This window comes from Protopterus annectens, chromosome 15.part0 (genome assembly GCF_019279795.1).
Source record: "Protopterus annectens isolate FY-2018-M chromosome 15.part0, PAN1.0, whole genome shotgun sequence".
NCBI classification, from domain to species: domain Eukaryota; kingdom Metazoa; phylum Chordata; order Ceratodontiformes; family Protopteridae; genus Protopterus; species Protopterus annectens.
Genome location: NC_056749.1, coordinates 262,092,233 through 262,114,873, shown reverse-complemented (window position 1 = coordinate 262,114,873; position 22,641 = coordinate 262,092,233). Strand labels below are relative to the sequence as shown.

At 44.6% G+C, this 22,641-nt stretch overlaps 1 protein-coding gene across 1 annotated transcript in view; it reads left to right on the top strand.

The window, feature by feature from the left end:
- OGT (O-linked N-acetylglucosamine (GlcNAc) transferase) overlaps positions 1-22,641 on the top strand; it is a 2,411,396-nt gene that overhangs the window by 1,541,640 nt on the left and 847,115 nt on the right. The window contains exon 16 of the mRNA XM_044057256.1: positions 10,861-11,031. Within this exon, the coding sequence (XP_043913191.1) occupies positions 10,861-11,031 (171 nt within the window). The remainder of the gene's footprint in view (positions 1-10,860; positions 11,032-22,641) is intronic.

Here is a 22,641-nt window from a genome sequence, read left to right as displayed (position 1 = left end):
CAGGTCCTTCCACAAAGCAGCTTGGAGAGTGGATGCCCTGTCCTTCAGCTGGATAAGCCTTTCAGCATATGCCTTCCCTCCTCTTCCTCTACTACCTCGGGTATTACTGAAAATAAAACAGGACAAGCCCAAGTTCCTCATCTTGATTGCTCCAAATTGGCCTCGACAGTTTTGGTATCCAACTTTAAAGCTCCTGTTCTCGGGGCCTCCTTGGATTCTCCCACTGAACCCTTCGCTTCTGTCCCAGCATCAGGGTCAGGTACTACATTCCAATCTCAAGACCCTTTGCCTGGCAGCTTGGCTCTTCAAAGGAATTTGATTCCGTCTAGTCTTCCCAAACAAGTTTTGGATGTTCTTTTGGAAGCTAGACGGCCTAGCACTAGGAAATCCTATGCCTCTAAATGGAAGAGGTTTTCTATTTGGATGCAGGACCGAGGTTCTGATCCTCAGGTACCTGATCTCTCTTCTATTTTGCTTTACCTTTCGGAACTTTTATCTAAAGGACTTTCCTTTTCTTCCATTAAGATTCATGCTTCTGCTATCTCTGCGCATTTCAGTTCTGATCCTCCTGTTTTTTCTCATCCTTTGGTGAAGCAGTTCTTGAGAGGGGCTAAAAATTTGCGGCCTCCAAGGACCCCTCCTGTCCCTGCCTGGGATCTTAATTATGTTTTAGAAAAACTTACTTTGCCTCCTTTTGAGCCTGCTGCATCTTCAGATATTAAGTTTCTATCCTGGAAGACTGTTCTTTTGTTAGCATTGACCTCTGCCAGAAGGGTCTCAGAGTTGCAAGCTCTCATGGCTGTGGAACCATACCTTATTTTCCATCAGGACAGAGTATCCTTGAGGACCAATCCTACTTTCATGCCTAAAGTGATTTCGAAAGTGGCTTTAAATCAGACAATTCACCTTCCTACTTTCTTTCCAAATCCTCAAAACAAAGGGGAAAGGATTTTGCATTCATTAGATGTGCACAGACAGTTACGATTTTACCTGGACAAGACTAAAGATTTCAGAAAGTCTAACCAATTGTTTGTTTCCTTTGCCTCCAGTTCTCTTGGAAAACCTATTTCTAAACAAACTATTTCCAAATGGATTGCTTATGGAATCAGATTTTGTTACACTCATCATGGGAAACAGTTTCCAGGTACCATTAGAAGTCACTCTACTAGAGCAGCTGCCACTTCTACAGCTTTCCTCAGAGGAGTCCCTACCAAGGATATCTTGAAGCTGCCACTTGGAGTTCTGTGCATACTTTTTCCAAGCACTACAATCTCCCCTTGTTTTCTAAGTCCAGGGCAGGCTTTGCCTCTGCTGTCTTGCAGGGTATTCTTGCCTCCCCTTCTTCTATCTAAAGCCTCCTCCCCTTTTACACTGCTTTGGGATTCCACCCTACAGTTATGACTGCAACAGTGAAACACGAAGAACATAGTACAGTTGTGTACACCTACCATAAATGTAGATGTTCGAGTGTCTTCACTGTTGCAGTCGGGGTTTCCCTCCCTCCTATCCCTTCTTTTCCTTTTTTGTGGTGTATTTGTGTTTCCTTGTTGGATTCATTTTTGGTTTGTTGGGAACTTCTGACATCTAGGGCAAGAAAGGCTGGAGAAGATGGTGTCGGCTGAGGGCTATGTACCAAAGCGTACTAACGTCAGGGTACTAGCCTATACAGCCGACGCCGGACCCAGACTTTGGGATTCTGGCCGACCTCGGGCTGCCTGCCGGCAGGAACACCCTACAGTTATGACTGCAACAGTGAAGACACTTGAACATCTACATTTATGGTAGGTGTACACAACTGTACTTTCTGGCGGACAGGCTGAGCAGAAACTTCTTGGATCCGCACGAATGGATGCTGCATCCTCACATTTTCTCACAAATAACAAGTGCATGGGGAAGACCGGACATAGATCTCTTTGCGCCTCACCTCAATCATCACCTGGAAAAGTTCTGTTCAAGGACTCGCCATCCTCTAGCCTGGAGAACGGATGCTCTCTCCTTCAGCTGGAATTCCCTAACAATTTATGCATTCCCTCCTCTTCCATTACTGACCAAAGTGTTACTGAAGATCAAGGCAGAACAACCAACAGGCATTTTGATAGCTCCAGACTGGCCAAGGCAGCACTGGTACCCATTGCTATTGAGCATAACTCGGACCAAACCGTGGCCCCTGCCTCAGTGGCCTCTACTTCTAACTCAGCACAACTACAGGACTGTTCATCAAAACCTGAAAACATTGCAACTGACAGCTTGGAGGGTTCCATGACTACTTCCCATATCCCTCTTTCCAAAAAAGTTCAAGAGATCTTACTAGAAGTGCGCAGACCTTCCACCAGACAGGATGCATCAGTACTGAGCATTCCACAGATATTAGAATACTTGGCAGAAATGTTTCATAGTGGCCTTTCATATTCTTCCATAAAAATTCACGCTTCAGCAATCTCAGCAAAATACAATTGTGACCCATCTGTGTTTTCGCATCCCTTGCTAAGACAGTTTCTAAGAGGGATAAAGAATATCAAGCCTCCCAGAAAACCACCAGTACCTGCATGGGACCTCAATTTCGTCTTGGAAAAATTTACTCTTCCTCCCTTTGAACCAGCAGCATCTTCAGAAATGCAATTTCTCTCCTGGAAAACGGCTTTCCTGTTGGCAGTAACATCAGCAAGAAGAGTCTCTGAGATACAGGCGCTCATGGCAGTACCTCCCTTTCTCATTTTTCATCAGGACAAAGTTTCTCTAAGAACCAATCCTTCATTCATGCCAAAAGTAATATCCAGGGTGTCTCTAAATCAAGCAAATCACCTGCCTACTTTCTTGCCCAATCCTCAAAATAAGGGGGAAAAGCTGCTGCATACTTTGGACATACACAGGCAATTACGTTACTACTTGGACAGAACAAAGACCGCCAGAAAGTCTGACCAACTATTTGTAGCCTATGCTGCTGAAGTACAAGGAAAGGCAATCTCCAAACAAACAATTTCAAAATGGATTGGACACTGCATCAGATTCTGCTATTCTTTTCATGGAAAAAGTGTGCCAGCCAATATTAGGCCACACTCCACCAGAGCTATAGCCACATCCACAGCCTTTCTAAGAGGAGTGGCTACAAAGGACATTCTAGAGGCTGCTACATGGAGCTCCGTGCATACATTTACCAAACACTACAACCTGCCTTTATACTCCAGATCCCGAGCAGGCTTTGCTTCGGCAGTCCTGCAGGGCATTATAGCTATACCATTCCTATCTTAGATCCAACCACCCCCAGCTTGGCTATGGTATTCAACCCATATGTTATGACTGCAGTTGCATTCTTGAAGGACATAGTACAGTTTTGTACCTACCATAAATGTAGATGTCCGATAGATATGCAACTGCAGTCGGGTTTTCCCTCCCTCCTACCCCTCTGCTTTTCTCTTTTTGGGTCCACTACCCCTCTACCCTCTTAGCTGGGGGTATCTTTTATGGTGTATCTGTTTATTACTGTTGTGCATGTCTGGAATTGTTTATCCATTCACCAAATTTAGCCTTCCTTGGGGGGCATCTGGGGCAAGAAACACTGAAGAAGATGGCATCTGCCGATGCCTTTATACTCCAGCCATTCTGACGTCGGAGAGGAGGCGACACTAGCTGACGCCGGACCCTGACTTTGGATTCCGGCCGACCGAAGGGCTGCCTGAGGCAGGACAAACCCATATGTTATGACTGCAGTTGCATATCTATCGGACATCTACATTTATGGTAGGTACAAAACTACTTTATGCAGCAGAAGCCTCTGCTAGATCAGCTGCAACTGCTTCAGTTGTGTGTAGATACTCCTGGCTTAGATGCCAACCTCTGCCAGAGGATTTTAAGTAAAAAAAATCCTAGATGCCCCTCTTGACAATAACCCCTTTGGAAAGAAATTTGCAGAGCTTTTTAAAAATCTGCAAGAAAAAAGCAAAGAGCTGCAGGACATTAAACACCTGCTGGTCTCACCCCATACCCAAGTTCTACAGAAACTATCCTGCTAAAACATCCTATGTCAGAAGGGCTCCTTCTACGCCCCCCCCCCCCCTTCCACTAGTAGGCATAGGAAAGGGACTAGGAAGACAACCTTCTTTAAGTACTACCTCTTCTCAACCAGCCCAAAGATGGTCCTTTCAGGACAGAAATAATGGCAACAATGAGTGACTGCCTAACTCTACCTGTCTTCCCATCTCTCTCACTGTCTGCCCCTCTAGAAAGAAATCCCCTCGGACAACTGGGTGCTGGTAGTAATGGAAAATGGACATTTCCTATCCTGGCAAAAAAAAACCCTCAGGACATTCCTTTCCCACCCAAAAATCAACTCCACACATTATCCAGAACTTACGGGGTCAAGGCACCATAGAATCTGTTTCATTAGGGTGTTAAGAAAAAGATTTCTACTCCAAACTTTTCCTAGTTCCAAAAAAGGATGGACCTTGGAGACCGATCCTGGATTTATCCATCCTAAATCTTTATTTAAAAGTCCCCTCTTTCAGAATGCTGTCTCTCTACAGACCCTCTTTCCACTACTGCCACCACAAGCCTTCATGGCCACTTTAGGCCTGAAGGAGGCTTGCATCCACATCCCCATATACCCAAACCACAGGAAATACTTAGCTTGTTGGGCCTGCTCTCATTTATAATTTACTGCTTTACCCTTTGGTTTGTCCACTGCACCAAGGGTTTTCACTAAATGCCTAGCTCCTGCCTTAGCATTCTCCAGTACCAAGGGTATACAGATCTATCCATACCTGGATGATGTCCTCATTCTAGCAGAACAGGAACAGGTCCTCAAAAAGCATCTCCATTTCTCTGTGGCCCTGCTTCAGGGGCTAGATTTCCCTCTGAACCTTCCCAAATCGTCCCTATCCCCAGAGCAAGACAAGGTCTTCCTAGGGTGCAGGATCCACACAGACCAAATAAAGGCTATTTTTATTCCAAGAAAAAGTCATCTCCCTGACAAATCATTTCCAGGACCACCTTCACACAGACCAGTTGTCAGCAAGACAGTTCTTTTGTCTCCTGGGTCTTATGGCAGCCACCATCTCCATGCTTCTAGCTAGGATGCACATGAAAAAACTTCAGTGGTATTTAAGGAACGTATGGTCCCAGCACGGCCATCCTTTAGACACCCAAGTACCCTTCCTTCCTTGTATACAAACAGAAATAAGGTGGTGAATGCAACAAATTCAAAGGAATCCAGGTCTTCCTCTCCTCACATGCACACAGATGCAGCGGATCTGGGCTGGTGGGTACTATGAAGGGACTCGTGGTACAAGCACCTTGACAGGCATCCCTCCTAAAAAAGCATATCAATTTCAGGGAAATGCCAGCGGTTCAGTTAGCCCTGAAGACATTTCTCCCTATCCTTCAGCCAGGCCCACTGCTAATCTTCACAGACATCATCACTGTCATGTGGTACATCAATCTGCGGGGGGGGGGGGGAGGGATGCGGCAGCAACAAGGTCCTACCTCCTGTGCAGGCTGTCATTGCAAGTTTGGGAATTACCCTCAGAACAACTTATCCCTACAGGCAACATAGATCCCTTCCCAGGACAGTCAGGCAGATGTCCTAAGCAGATCATTCTCCCTACATCACAAGTGGATGTTAAACAGGGAAGTTTTCCTAGACATTGTCCACTGATGGGGTACCCCTCAAGTAGATCTGTTTGCCTTTCCCCCTTGAACATACAACTGACAAAATTCAGTACCAAACACCACTCTCCACTAGCTTGGAGAGTGGACACCTTCATCTCATGGAAGGGATGGTTTGTGTGTATGCCTTTCCACCCTTACTTCTCATTCAGAAAGTCATCCTGAAGGTCAGGAGAGACGTGCCCAAAATCTTGCTGGTCACTCCCTACTAGCCAAGGCAGCATTGGCTCCCCCTTCTACAGTCACTTGCCTAGGGCAGTTACCACAAGTTACCTCACAAGGTGGACCTACTCACACAACAGAAGAGAACGCTCATCCATCCACACCTAGAGATGCTGAACTTAACTCTCTGGGTGATAAAATTCTAGTACCCTTCAGACACTGCTACACAGAGGATGTGCTCTCTCTCTGTCCTGCAGGAGGCTAGGAAAACCTAATACAAGGAGATCCTACATTTCTAAATGGCAGAGATTCTCCATACGGTGTCTCCAAAGACATAAGGACCCCCTTCTGGTGGATGTCCCTTTACTCTTAATGTATGTGTGTGAATTGATTAAAGCAGACCTTTCATACTATTCTGTGAAATTGCATCTCTCTGCTGTCTCTGCCTGCCTATCCCTGGAACCTCCTTTACTTTCCAGGTTGGGTGTAAAATTATTCTTAAAAGGGGTCTTGCACTTAAGACCTCCCAGAAAGCCTACTCCACCACCCTGGGACCTGAGCTATATCCTAGAGAAACTCACGCTACCTCCTTAAGAACCAGCCATTTCTGCATCACTGCAGATGTGCACATGGAAAACGGTCTTGCTGGTAGCCCTCACTTCTGCAAGAAGGGTGTCAGAGACTCAGGCACTCATGGCGTGTCCCTCTTACACGATCTTCCATAAAGACAGGGTGACCCAGTGCACCAGTCCGTCTATGTCCACAGTGGTCAATGAACTTTCACTAAACCAATCCATTCACTTACCAACCTTTTTCTCCTCTCCTCAGAATGACAGTGAGAGAATACTACACTCCCTGGACGTTCACAGGCAATTAAGATTTTATCTGGACAAAACCAAGGCCATCAGAAAATCAAACCAGCTCTCTGTTTCGTTCTGCCCCAGAGCCCTGAGCAAGGCAGTCTCCAAACAGACTATTTCCTCTTTGGATCAGAAATAACATTTCTTTCTGCTACTCATCCCATGGAAAGGCCCTGAATTGGGATCAGGGCTCATTCCACTAGAGCAGTAACATCTTCCAAAGCCTTCCTCAAAGGCTTGGACACAGCTATCATCCTTGAAGCAGCAACTTGTTCCACTATGCATACCTTCACTAAACACTGAGCGCAGATTTTGCTAGGGCAGTCCTGCAAGGATTTCTGGAATCCGCTACCTCTTCCTCCACCCTTCCTCCTTCCTGAGCTGTGGTACTCTCCCACAGTGTGAATACTGCAACATGAGAATAGAAGGGTATAGAATAGTTGTGTAAAATATTACCATAAGCATAGATGTCGTCCTTTTCCATGTTGCAGTATTCTTTCCCTCCCTCCTGACCCCCTTCTTAAATAGTTGCTGGAGTAAGACTCCATTGAGCCCTTACCAGCACTAGTTCCATTCTGGGGCAGTCTTTTGCATTAGACCTATCTGAAGGACATTTTTTGGCGTCTCCTAGCCTACTGTCCCGACTGGGCAGTTAGTTCTGAGGTCTCTGCATTCAGACATCACATTTAAGGCCCCTGGTTTATGACCCTGTGTGTGACATCCTACTCACCTACAGCAACCAGGCTGAAAGCATTTGTATAGGAGCTGATGTTCGCGTTGCCTGAGGCGGCAAATCCCATAGTATGAATACTGCAACATGGAAGAGAAGGACATCTATGGTTATGGTTAGCTTATACACAACTATTCTTTTTTTCTGAAAGCATTTAATATTTCTTGTTTATTTTAGAATGATGATGAGAAAGAAAATACATGCACATTTACAGGGCTAAAATTCTGTGCTCATTGTTTTGTCATCTGCTATATTTTTCTCACAACCTTTAAATTACCTGAATTGATAGTGTCAAACCAGTTTATTTTCTTTTAGCCTTTTTCTTTCTAGCTGCTGACCATCAAAGCCTCTCTGCCTGCTCAAGTGCTTGCTCCTTTAAGTCCTGTGTCCCTTTCACCAGAAGGGACTCCCTTCTTGGAAAAGTCTGCTCTGCAGTGTGCCCCTCTCTTCCCTAGCAGGTTTGAAGGGTTAGATAACATCCGTGGCAAGAAGGGGAGACAGACTCTGCCCAATTAAAGACTTTTCTGCTGGCATAACTCTTCACCCGCCTAGTGCTAACAGGATAACACAGCTGTAGACTGGAGTGGGCTCTGTGAGTTTATACTGAGCTAGTATACCACCACTAGCTGTAGAGTGAATATACCTACCCAACACCCTCCGCTTCTCAACCTAACACTTGTACTCCTGAGTCCCAGCCTTTGCCAAGGCTCAGAATTGTTTCTAACACTGTGTCTGTCCTCCAGGATATTCATGACCTTTCTCCCTCCTGCTGTCACTACTTGAACTGTGGTCAGGCTTTTATCCCTGTATACCGGTGGAGCAACTTACAAGACCATTGTTAATCAGTCTTAGTAGTCTGTAACTATTTTATTTATTCATTTGTCTTTGTTTACCTGGAAAGTTCGACCAGGCAGAGCCCATTTTCAGCAGATGTCAAGGGAGAAAAGCTTCAACACAGTACATTTTAAGTGAATTACATTCCTCATGAAACAGCAAACATAATTACAAAACTGATATATACAGTAAAATATACAGTAAAATATTTAAATCATTTACAAGTCTGTACAGTTGTTCCAGCTGTAAAATCTTGCAGAAGTAAATTGACACTGCAGAAGTGAAACATTATTATAAAGAAGTTTAGTGTTCTTTCATTTCAGGAAAGAAAGGTTTGCAAGGAGTTCAAGATTTGTAACGAACTTACTAAAAACTCCTTTCCTACATAGTTTTATATTGTGTAGGTTTGTAAAGAGTCCTAAATGTATTGAAGTTGTAAAATTACATAGGAGGGGATGGATGATAGTATTGTATAGGAGTATCGTGGTAGTGGTATATGACAGAGTTATTTCTGTTTAGGCTGTCTGTTCCAAATTGGTGTATCTAGGTTTATAACTTGAGTATACAAGGAGATGCATGAGATGGGTAAGAGTGGTGGATGGTGGCAATTAGAAAAAGGGCAAGATGAGAAGTATTGTGGGGGGTTGAAAAGATGTATTAATTCAGGTGCAGGATGGAAAGTTGTCAGGGGTTTAATGATTCAAGTAAAGGAGGGCAAAAAGTTTGTGATAAGCAGTAAGAAGTTTGTGTTTCTTCTAGAGGTCTCAACCTGGTGATGAACATGACCATGACCAAGCCTGGGAAAGGTACTGTGCCGAGATTGATTTTATAGCTTGGACGTTTTTCATTTTTACTTGTGCAGGGATAGTGTTCCAGAGGTTGGATTTTTAACATGACTATAGCAAGTCTCACGATGAATTATTTGCTTTAGCAGTGCTTGGTAGAAATTTATCATCAGACTGGCAGTCCCTTGTGGAGGTGTAGGGCAACAATGTTTTTTAATGCAGGGCATTGTTAGGAAAATATCAGTTTGTATGGCATAACTAGCTTGAGAGTTTGTTACGTTGTTAGGCTCTAGCCAGTTTAGCTGCTTTAAAGTTTGGTGGTGGACAGTGTTGGTAGCAAATTTAGCTACTTTGTTGTAACAGGAGTCTAGTTTGGATTTTTAGTGTAGAGCTTGGGTTTGTAAGGATAGGTGAGACATATAAAGAAGGTTGGAAGCATGTAGGATGAAGCTAGGGTTTTTCTTGCTGGGTTTGTAAGGTACTGTTTTACTCTATAAAGGGAGCCAAGTTGCTGGTGTTTTTTTTTTAATTGTTTGAAGAATATGTTAAAGTTAAAGATCGTCCTATATTACGGTGCCCAGTAATTTAGTCTGTCATAATACCTCAATTTTAGTATTTGCTTTACTGATGTAACCGAGTAAGGTTGTTTTTGATGGAGATAATATTTTGGGGTGAAGAACATCAGTTCTGTTTTATTGGGATTAAGGAGCAGGTTTGAGTTTTTCTGCCAGCTTTTGACTAAGAGAGTGAGAGTTGAATGTTTTCTTGTAGTCTGGATATTGTTGGGGGCTTTACATATTAAAGTCAAATCATCTGCATATTGTACTAAAATTGCTTGGTGTATGGCAATGTGAGGCTTGTTTATAAAGTTAAATGTTAATGGGTTTAATTCTGAGTTGCATGTAGGCTGTAGTTAAAATCATTTTGTTGAATGTTGCTGTTCCTTGTTAATTAGTGTTGACTTGCTCGGTTTTTATGCTTTGTATACAAGTTATTTAATGCTACTTAACAAAAAGGTTGTATGTGTATAACATTCATATGACAGTATGAAGGGAATCCTGCCTTGAACTTTATAAAGTCTGCAACATCATGAGATGTGCAAGGAAGCCACGCATCACTACACACTGATCTTATACTTACAAGGAAGAAAGTTCTTAGAATTTTTAGGCTGGAAGATGGCAGTTGAGCTCTGACATTAATCTAGTTTACTGCAAGTAGTACTTGTTGTGCTTCTGTTAGATTACTTCATGCTCACAGTTCTATTTTCTGTATGTAATGAATGGGCATTGCATTGACTGGTTCAGTGTGTACATGCAGTGTCCTTGTGTAATGACTGTACTGTGTCAGAAGGCAGATAAACCTGTAAGCAGGAAAATGAGAGGGTTAGAAGAAGAAAAAAAAACTTGTGACTGTCTAGATCTGCTACAGAAGGCTTCCTACAGATCATTTGATACCCTTCGGGCATTTTATTGTATTGTATGTGCTTCATACAACTGGCCCTTAAGTTCCCTCTCTTAAAACAGGATTTCTTGATAGGTTCATAGGTGTTTACTAGGCTAATGATAAGAGCCTTTTTAAAACCTAGCCACGCATCCCAAATTTGACAAGTTCTAGTACCCTTTAAGTGTAAACAGGGACTTGGCAGATGAAACATTTACAAGCAAGTTATTGTGTTCAGGTTTTGTCCTCTGTTATAAAGCATAGGTTCAAAATCTCCATAATTCAGTAAATGTGATAGACCGTAACAATAGTTGCTAGCCGAACAATCTTGCTTTCTAACCTGAAAGTGCATTTGTTCTGTATGTCTGAAAATGTTTATATGTTTCAGGCCATGTGGTTGGGATATCCAGGAACCAGTGGTGCTCCATTTATGGACTATATTATAACAGACAAAGAAACGTCACCAATTGAACTAGCCGAACAGTACTCCGAAAAACTTGCATATATGCCAAATACGTTCTTCATTGGAGACCATGCTAATATGTTCCCTCATCTTAAGGTAAATGCCTGCATACTTGAATGTGTGCTAATCTGTTGGTAACTGAAGCAGGAAAAGTAGTATTGTGAAATATTTTTTGTAAGTTTAGTAAGGGGTAAGAGATGTCAGCAAGTGGTGAAATAAAGGTTGCTGTGCCAAGATACTGTGAGTAAAGAAAACAAGTGCCTCTTTTTTTTTTTTTTTTCAGAATGGTTTGAACTGTTGATTTTGGATTCAGTATCTCTTAGTTATACAGTGGGGTTATCCTTCCAACCACCTTCAGTTCAGTAGTTTTATTGTAAAGCATTTGCACTTAGAAGTTAGGCATGTCACATCACACCACACAATGGGATAGTTCTTGCAACCTTGATGTTACCCATTTCTTTTCTTTTGTTCTCGCAGTTGATATCTTGTCTTGATTTTAATGGAAGAATGCTCATTTTAAGTGCCTAAGGAAAATTAACAAGTTAAGGTATGTGGCAGCCAGTTAAGCCTGAATACATACTAGCTTTAGAGAGGATTTAAGCATGAGATGTCATAAGTACCTGTATTTCATCTCACCACCCAAAGATGCACCATGGAGAAACTTGCATTCTGGCTTGAATTGCAGCTTCATAAGTAGCTGCCGTTGAGAGTGCAGGAGGGTCTCTTAACAGCCCCACCCAAGCCTATTTAGTAGAGCATTGAGAAGATGGATACTTTGGGCAGATGTCCATACCTTCTTGGATGCAAGTCTGCTCCTTAGAATTTTTATGATTCCCATCCGTCACATCCTCTTCTTTTTGTCTAGTAAGGTTCAAGTAATCCCTTTGAGCAGGTGATTAAGAGCTGCATGCCTGGCATTGACTGGGATGTTAGTGTATCCTGCTGTGTGAACACTACCAATCCCTAAGAACCAATCCACATTAAAGACTAAGCTGCTTTTTTGAAGCTATCCCTGGAGTTCTCCAAGACAGAGTTCAGTGGTTGCACTTAAGACAAAGGCCTGTTCATGTTAGGGCTCACCCCCAGGTTTGGAAAGAATCAGTAATGCTGAGTAAGGAGGCTCAGACAAGGATGTTCTTCGTGTTTCACTCTTGCAGTCATCACTTGTAGGTTATCCCTGCTGGGTAGCCCTCGGCCAGCCCGAATACCAGAGTAGAGAGTTTCCCTCCTGCGTCAGGTGTCTGGAGTGTGAGGCTAATGTCAGGGCTATAAAATGAGGCAGCCGACGCCATTACATCAGTCTTTCTTGCTGTGGAGCCAGAAGCAGTACGCAAGTGCTCTGGTCATCCGTTGCTGGAGTAAAGTGTAACCGTCTAAAGCTAACTACCCTGTTGGGGAACCTTTTCTTGCTTTTAACAGATGTCAGAGAAAGTCAGTAATTGTTTCAGTTGTGGATAACCGATCCCACACCGAGACTTCCATACCCGGTGCATCACTTGCCTAGGCCCAGACCAAGACATCCCCAGATGTCGGTTCTGTGCTCTGTTTAATGCTAGGAATGTTAGGAGGAGAGCTGACATTGTAGATAGATACTGTGTCATGACTATTCCTCATTGCAAAATGGCATTGGTTGGTCAGGTTGCTGTTGTTTTTCCCAGAAAAAAGAAAGATAAGGAAAAGGATAGGCCTCAGAAAGTTAGGCCCTCTGATGAATCCGATCCAAAGTCAGCTAGCCTACCACCCAGTACAGTTGCTGAACTCAGAGAGGTGGCTTCGCATCCCCTGACACCAGCCGAGGATCCGTCGCAGGCCTCTCCTGAGACCTGTTTCGAGTCTAGTACACCGCTGGGTCCATCTTCTCCTGCTGGTATGTTGACCTTCAGTCATGCGGTTGGGTCCGGAGCCTCTTCATAGGCAACGGCTTTCATAGAGACTGTTCCAACAACCGACGTCAGGCAGAGACAGATGACCATGCCGCCGGTTAAGCTAACCTTGTATATGGCCATGGAATCCACGTGGCCCAAAACCAGCACTACCCCTAAAAAGATCCCATCTCAGGGACCCAGCCACCAATTTCCTTGCACCCAGCCTGCCCCATAGTCGCAGTAGCTGCTCAGAATGGCAGAAGATCTAATCAACCTTGATAAGTGGAAGCCAGCCCACCCAAGCCACCCCAGCCAAAAGGAAGAGGGACACTTCCCCTGAGGTTCTTTCGGACCAGGAGTCAGAAGGGTTGGACCTAGACGAGTTAAACACTGAAGAGCAGACTTTTGCAGCATTTGAGGATTCAGATGCGGAGGACCCCATTCCTGCTGCCTCCCTACCTGAGGACCTCTCTTTCGGGGAGACTTTAAATTCCCTCAGGGAACATTTTCACCGGGAGGCACAGGACTATCCTCAGTCAAAGAAGAGACCGAGAGAGTTCCTTAACCTGCCACAGCATAAGCCTCTGGCCATTCCCCCAATCCTGGATGTAATGGAGGATGTCTTTCTGGAATCTGCACTCACCCTGGACTCTTCTACCTGCCCCCAGGAAGCCAGACAAATGATAAAGGGTACAAGACATCCAGACGTATCTTTTTAAAAACCCTACAGCTGACCCAGAGGTCATTACTCAGTGTCCCAAGGGGGCTAGAGCTAGCTCCTCTAATCCCCCCCCTTCCAACTGATAGAGAGCAGAGCCTTAGACTAGGAAAGAAAGTCTACACCTCAGCTACCTTAGCCATCAGAGCTCTGAATTGTCAATTTCATATGCTTAAATACCAGCAAAATGTGTTGGAGTTATTAAAATATCTTCACCCTATTAGACAACAGTACAACCAGGGAACTAGCGGATCTTAAGCAGTCCAGCTCCCAGGTAGCCAGGCATTCCCTGCATTGTGGCTGTGATGCCTTGGAAGCTTCCCAGCAGGGCTACAGTATTTGGCTTGGTGATCCGTAGGCATGCTTGGTTAAGGGAACAACCTTTGCCTGACCAGGTGAAGTCCAAACTATTAGACACCCCTCTGGACAAGGGCAAGCCATTTGGCCCTAAGGCTGAGGAGGTTAAGAAAATAGCAGACACGGCCAAGTCTGTGCAGACTGTGAAGGATTTTCTGCAGGTATAGCCTCCCAGGTTCAGTAGGAACTTTCTCACAAAGCATTAGTCCTTTCATACCCAAACAAAAGCTGTCCAGAGGAAGGGGTGCAGGGACCGACCTTCCAGGCACCAATCCCAAACCCAGCAGAGATCCAGACAGTTGACCACTACAATGCCTAGGCAAGGGAGTTCTAAGCCCACTCTCTTCTCCAAGGACTCACAGTGACTCTCACCTTCCATCTGCTCCCCAACCCACCTTCCCAGAAGAGACCATCACCTTAGATCTATGGGTCCTAAAAATTATTACCAGCAGGTAGAGATTCTCTTTCTAAGAAAACCCCAGATATTCAGGCTTCCCAGATGTACTAACAATCAGAGAGCAGAAGCAATCTGCCAGATCCAAAAGCTGTATGTCAAAGTTGCCGTGGAACCTGTACCAAAGTAGTAGGCCGGGAAAGGGTTTTATTCCATACTGTTCTGCTACCCAGAAGGGAGGGCACCTGGTGCCCTGTTCTGGACCTATCCACTCTGAATCTGTATCTCTTGGTTCCAAAATTCAAAATGCTGACCCTACAAAAACTTTTACCAATGCTGATGTCTCATGCTTGGCTTGTCTGTTTAGATCTGAAGGTTGCCTACCTCCATATCCCCATAAGGAAGTCCTGCAGGAGTTTTCCTATGCTTCAGAGCTGGGTCATTACACTTCAGTTCTCTGCTCTGCCCTTTGTCATCAACTGCTCGCAGAGTCTTTACCAAGTATCTGTCTCCTGTCATTGCCTAGTGCAGACAGAAGGGCATACAGATTTTACCCTTACCTGGATGACTGCCTCATCTAGGCAGACACCAAGGAAAGACTCCTGCAGGATCTCCCCTTTATTCAAACTCTCCTAACCTCCCTGGGATTCACTGTCCTGTCCAGAGAAGGTCCAGTTTCACCCCACAAGAAAGTTAACCACCTTGGGAGCTCTGCTGGACACAGCAACCCAAACAGCCTCCCTCTCTCCAGAGAAGCAGATCTTCCTCCACTCTTACTTTTCCCAGCTGACCTGCAGGACCCATGTGATAGCAAGGAAATTCCTGCAAGCACTAGGATACATGGCCTCCTGCATCCTGCTGATTCCCCTAGTCAGATTGGACTTGAGGAAACTACAGTGGTACCTCAGGAACCTTTGATGCCAACACTCAGTGACTGGAGTACCAGCTGCCCCCGATTCCCTACTTAAAGAAGGAACTCATGGTGGGCAGAAGCAAGTGCCCTGAACAAAGGTCTACCATTTATCACTCTCCCACAGGTCCAAACCATCTCCACAGAAGCTTCAGACACAGCCTGGGTAGCACACCAAGGAAGTATGTGCAACCCAGGGCTTTTACTTACAGGAGGTTCAGAGCCTACATATCAACCAAAAAGAAATGGCGGTTCACAGGGCAGTCCAAGCTTTCAAGGATCACCTGAGACCAGGAGTGCTCTTAAGACAGATAACACAACAATAATGTGGTACATCAACAAGCAGGGGGCACTCACTCCTACCCCTTGTGTTGCTTAACTATGCAAGTGTGGCAGTCCGCCTCAAGTCTAGGACTGCATCTTGATTGCTCAGTATATCCCAGGGAAACAGAGCACCCTGGCAGGCCAGTTAAGCAGAAGCCTCCTGGATCCCCCACAAGTGGCAGCTGCACAGAGGACGTTACTCAACATCAGCAAAACCGGGGGGAACCCAGACATAGACCTCTTCACAACCTCAGACAACCACCAGCTAACCAAGTTTTGCTCTAGAGAGTTCCACCCAGAAACCTGGCGGGTGGACACCCTCTTCTTCCACTGGGGCAGCCTGTTTTGTGTGTGCTTTCTCCCATCTTGCCCTTGATTCCCAGGGTACTTCTCAAGATCAGGGAGGAAGGCCCAAAGGCTATTCTCATTGTTCCAGACTGGCCCTGACAACACTGGTACCCCTTGCTCCTCAGTCTGGCCAAAGAACCTCCCATGAACCTGCCTGTCTCAACAAGCCTAACTCAGGAGAACGGGAAGATAATACATCCAAAACTCCCCACACACAAGCTGTCCGCATGGCTGATTCCACAAAGGCAGATGATGCCACAACTTGCAGCAGACAGGTTTTAAACAGTATTAAGGAAGCCAGAAGGACCAGCAAAAGAAAATCCTTTTCTGCCAAATGGAAAAGATTTACCATCTGCTGCCACAGCAAAGATCAACAGCACCCGGGCCAGTCTGGCATTGATTCTGGACTACCTTGCAGAGCTTCTAGAAAAGGGATTGTCATACTCCTCCATCAAAACACATGCCTCGGCTATCTCTGCCTATATACAGTCGGATCAGCCCATTTTTTCCCCCCCAACATCCCTTAAAACAGTTGTTTGGAAGGGGGGGCCCACATCGGACCACCTAGAAGGCCACCTGCTGCTGCATGGGGATCTAAACTTTGTCCTGAAAAAACTGGCACTGCCTCCCTTTGAACCAGCTGCTTCAAGTAGTTCAAGTACCTTTCTTGGAAAACTGCCTTCCTGCTGGCCATCGCCTCAGCCATGAGGGTTTCAGAGCTTCAGGCCCTTATGGCCACCGAGCCCTTCATTTTCCATGCTGACAGGGTGTCTCTTACAGCCAACCCCTCCTTTATGCCTAAGATGGTCTCAGATGTTGCCCTCAACCAGGCCATTCATCTACCTACCTTCTTTCCCAACCCCAATAATAAAGGGGAAGGAATTTTGCATACCCTAGATGTGCACAGACTATTGAGATTACCTGGATAGGACCACATCAGTCAGAAAAGCTGGCCAGCTACTGGTCTCTCTCGCTCTTGGGGCAGAGAGGAAACCCATATCCAAACAGACCATTTCTTAATGGATTTCACATTGTATCCATTTCTGCTATTACTATCATGGAAATAGTCCTCCCAAAACCCATCAGGTCACATTCCACAAGGCCAGCCTCTACTTCCACTACCTTCCTGAGAAGGGGTTCTAACCACGGATATTTTGGAAACTGCTACCTGGACATCAATCCACACTTTCACCAAACACTGCCAGCTGGCTGCCTTCTCCAAAATCAGGGGAGGCTTTGCATCTGCAGTCCTGCAGGGCATGCTGGGAATCCCCTTGTATTGGTGCTTGTTTTAAGCTTCTATCATCCTTCCTCCACCCTGTTTCTCAGCTTTGGGAATCTTCCTACAAGTGATGGCTGCAACAGTGAAACACAAAACATAGTACAGTTGCATACACTTACCATAAATGTAAATATTAGAGTGTATTTACTGTTGCAGTCCTGTTTCCCTCCCACCATTCCCCTTTTTCTTTCTTCAGGGCTCGTACGTGTTGAGGGCAAGAAAAACTGATGTAATGGCATCAGCCGCCTCATTTTAGAGCCTTGACGAACTGACATCAGCCTCGCACTCAAGACAGCCGATGTAGGAGGGAAACCATTTACTCTGGTATTCGGTCCAGTTGAGGGCTACCCAGCAGAGATAAACCACAAGTGATGACTGCAACAGTGAATACACTCAAATATCTACATTTATGGTAAGTGTACACAACTGTACTTTTTCCCTTTCTAGAGTTCACAGGTGTAGCCCATCAGTATTAAACATTGTTTAATATGTAGTGAGATGTATCTTTATGCACAAGTGCATCCATTTGAGAAATATGGTATGTTGTAATTGCCCCCAAACCTCTCTACCTCTTAGTGCACGGAATCTGGACAAAGCCTGACAAAATGGGGGGACAATGACCCAAAAATAGGGACAGATTTTAAAAATTGCGCTTATAAACTTAAATTGCTAGAGTAAGTGTTTGTGGTAGCATACATTTTCTGAAGGATTTCAAGTCTGAAACTCAAACGCATGTCATTTAATGACTTCAGTCCTCAGATCATCGCAGTGATTTGCCAGAAGACCACAAATTTTGAGGGCCAGACTAAAAATATTAGGCAAAATTCTGGACATTGTGAAAATTTTGACAGTTGAGAGATATGGTGCCCACACACACACACACACACACACACACACACACCCACCCTCATCTTAAACATATGCATCCTTAAGCCCCTGTGTTATCACTTAACAGTGATTGCTCACTCGTATGTATAGCCCTGTGCTGTCTGATCAGGTGTATGCTTGCTCAAGCCATTACAAAAAGAGGAGGATCAAGAATCTCATTGGCAACACCCAGATCTGCTCTTAGTTAAAGCACAGCGGCACGAAAATTACAGAACCAACTGATATTGCCAACATCCTGGCAGGTTCAGTGCTAACTTTACCCCCCACCCCACCCCCTAAAGGGCCCATATCTATACAGGAATAATGCAGAGTCCCTATAATCACCACTGCGCAGGTAAAAGCTGCACTCTCTAAAACCAAAAACACAGCATCCATGGGACTGGACAACATCCCAGGCTGCATTTTACACAGACTTCAGAAAGAAATGGCTCCCCACCTAAGCACAGTGTTCAGTCATAGCCTCACATCAGGCTTTGTGCCCACTGAATGGCGTACAGCAACAGTTATCCCACTCCACAAAGGGGGAGCCACCACTGATCCTGGGAACTATCGTCCTTATTAGCCTTACGAGCCTGGTCTGTAAGGCCATGGAACGTTTCATCATGGAACTCATAAGCAAAGACATTGGTAACCTCCAAACTCTGGATCCCACCCAGTTTGGGTTTGTGAAAGGCAGATCATGCCTCCTGAACCTGATCGACGTCTTTGAGGCAGTCACCAAAGCCGTAAATGAGGGTAAGGTGGTTCACACAGCCTATCTTGACCTCGCCAAGGTTTTCAACACCATCTCCCATTCTGGAATTATAGCTAAACTCACTAAACTAGGTATAAATCCCTACGCCACAAGATGGGTTGCCAACTGGCTCACTGACAGAACCCACACTGTAAAAGTTGCACACTCCACTTCTGACCTCAAACCATTGACAAGTGGAGTACCACAGGGTTCAGTCCTGGGACCACTCCTGTTTGGTATCTATTTCTCTGAAGTACAGGCTAACACAGAAGGCCTCTGGCTAACGGAGTTTGCAGATGACTGCAAACTAGGAGCCATAGTAGAGTCCCCAAATGATGTGGAAATCCTACAGAAGGACCTCGCTGAGACAGACGCCTGGTGTCAGAGCCATGGCCTCAAGCTCAATGCCAAAAAGTGCATTGTCATCCCCTTTGGTAAAAACTCTGTACCCATCAACTACTGCATAGACCGCAGTCTGCTCATTACTGCCAAGTGACGTCTCCAGGCGTTTCTGCAGTTACCTCGTACTGCTCCTCTAGGCGTTAAATATTGCCTGTTCATATTTACATTAATAATTCCAAAACCTTGTTACATACAAGGCATCAGAATATTTTATTCTGAAGCATACATGATGGCAAACACAATTGTTTTTATATTTTAGCTCTGTTAATGAGCATTTGTTAGAACTTAAGGTGACAACTTCATTTTTTAAAGGCTGAAGCCACACCCATTAGGAGTTAAGGGTACACACTCAAAAGAGCTCTATTGGAGGGAACACTGAATGTATGATGAGACCCTGGGACCCAGGTGGACAGTAGTCTGTCCTTTGATAGTCACATCGCCACAGTAGTCAGGAAGTCCTTCTACGTGGCACACCTCATCATAAAAGGGTTCTCATCCAGGAAAAAAGAAGTAATTATTCCCCTCTACTCTACACTCATTAGACCCATTATAGAGTACAATGCCCCTTTTGGAATGTACCTTGCAAGACATCTGCAGCAGCTGGAAAGGCCACAGACATACCTCACAGAGGATTACTGGCCTCAAAGAGATGCCCTACACTGACGGTCTCAAAAAACTCCAGCTTTACTCCATAGCATATCACCTACTCCAAGATGATCTCTGCCTAACATATAAAGCTATGTCAAACCCAGAGCTGTTGGACATGCTACACCTAAAGAAATCCCAATCCCTCTGAGCTACACGCTGTAGTGACCTAAACCTTGTCACCACAATAAACAGGACATGCTGGAGGGATAGATTCCTGTCCCAGAGACTTCCCGTACTCTGGAGCAGGCTACCCATCTATATCAAGCAAAATTCTTCATTAGCACTCAAGAAAAATCTTGATTAGTGGATGAGAATAAGGAAATACACCCTGGGGATCACTTCTGTGTCTCTGCTCGACAGTGGCACTGGAAAATAACGTTCTTGGGTGTTGCAAGCCAGGGAACCTTGTTGGCTAGGCTTACATTTGTGGGAGTGGGGGCTTAAGGGACCCAAATACCCTTCCCTGTGAAACAGTTGAGGACAGCAAAGCTCAACCATCCTGTAGTTCCCCCTCAATTTCATTGCACTTTCTGTAGAGAAACACTTAAGACTCAAGTTCAAGTAATCTGAACTCCTCCATTCCTTCACACTGAGGAATGTGACACTTTTTGGAGGCAAAGTAAGAGGAGCTTTGAGTTATACCATCCTTATGGATCCTTTGCTCTAATGTATCATTTTAAGTCTGGACTTTTTCAGATTCTGCCAATTTAACAGCCAAACATGCTGAAGGCACTCTTTAAACTTCCAGCTTAGTTAGTTAATTGAAGTTTGTAAGCATCTAGGAGTAAACTGCCTTTCTGTTCTTCTGTGTAGCATAGCTTATAGAGATTGGCACCTTCTTAATTTACTTGCCTGATAAGGAATCAGGACTTTGCCTTTCTGTTCTGTGTAGCATAGCTTATAGAGATTGGCACCTTCTTACTTGCCTAATAAGGAATCCGGACTTTGGCACTGCGGAGGTTTATACAGGAATTTTGTCAGACTCTGATCTCTTTCTTTCTATTCTATAATATTCCTCTTTTTACTAGACTTGGTTTTGACCCTCAGATTGTAGAAAAATAAGCATCATATTTGATATGACTGGTAAAGATGTATTCCCCGAAATAGTTCAGTTTTTTCTGAAAAGGTAAATCGTGCCTTAACCGGTTGTGCTTTGGCAAGATATGTGGTCCTGAGTATGTGGTTAAAAGGTCTTCGTAACAATCCTGGTTAGGAGATTAGCAAACAGTTTAACAAATGTCTTAGATCAAGGTCAGTGTTGATTTGTAGAAGGAAGGCAAGTATTTGAGAATATAAACAGAACTCTTATGATCCATAGAAACCAAAAGACTGCTGCAAGTCTTGATGCAGGAAAAGCATTTGATAATTAGTTGGGAATTTGAGAAAAACCTAAGTGTTAGGCTTTCCAAAAAACTGGATAAAAGGTAGTGTTCAGAATTTGAGAGTTTCCATGTTAAACTGACCAGAAGACACGATGGTAATAAACGCATTGTCCTATACGTACCTTCTTAAGACCTTATCTCTATACTGTCTCCAACAGGTTACCAAGATGCAGTCTATGCCTGGCATATAGGGTATCCTCCAATATAGTTCTGATGGATCTTTTACATACCCACAAAATTAATTGCATTGGAGAACCACTCCTTCCAAGGATTTAAATTTTGCTTGACATAAGTAGGGCATATTGGCTTGATAGATGTCTTAGAAAATCCCCGTGCTCTGGATCAGGCTCCCCATCCATGTGAGGCAGAATCCATCCTTAACTCTGTGTAACCTTGACCAATGGCTGAGAGAGAAATTTATTCTGGGTCTGGCCACCATGTCTTTTGATAGACAGTAATGCCCAAACTACCATACCCCTACACACAACCTCTAAAAATTTCCCAAAGAACTTGGCCCCTTCTGATAAACGTCCAGGATACATGGAGATGCAATTGGGTTGGGTTGTATAGCTAGACTTATAAAAGTCTTGGTGGTCATTAGTATAGTATATACTTAACCTAGAATAATAGATGTCCTTCTATTTCTATGTTGCAGTATTCATACTGTGGGACTTCCAGCCCTCAGGCAATCTGATGTCTGCTCCTGTACAAAAGCTTAAACCTGTCTGATGTAGGTGCGTGGGACGTTCAACGTAGGGCCATTAACCAGGGACTGTAAATGTGACTTCACATTTTAGCTGCAGACTGCATACTCTTTAACCATTCCGCTCCTTAGTCCGAAGACTTGAAAAAATTTAAGTACCCCGTTGGGATTTTCGTTTTTCGTGCTACTTGAGCTTGGTTGCTGTAGGTTTTGTTGCAGCTGTTTAGCCGATGTCTGAGAAAAAGAGCAAATGTAATTGCAGGCATCAGATGGAGCATAAGGATTCACACAAGTGCATGTTTTGCTTAGATGAAAAACACGACCATAAGGCCTGCTCCATTTGTCATTCATTCATACCAAAAACCCTCCACAGCTGTCTGGCATCTTTAAATTGGTATCTTGAGAATCAAAGATTGAAATGCCTTGCTCACAGGATGGATCCAGAGTCTGCCACCCAAGCAACAACCGAGAAGGAAGGCCAAAGTTTCCAGCCCTACTCATATTGCCGCTCCGCCATCGGACGTCGTGCCGACTACCGATTTAGGGCCCGAAGGACAGCTGATTCGTCCATCAGCTTCGACGGATCCTCTGGAAGAGGCCTTTACTGCAGCTATGGAGATCACTAAAGTGGAGCCGACCCAGACGTCTGCTTCAACTGATGTTGAGGGGGAACCAGTACTTAGTCGGCCGGCCATAACTCCTGCTCCAGCCCAGACCTCGGTTACTAGGCCAACTCCTAAGCTAACGCCAAC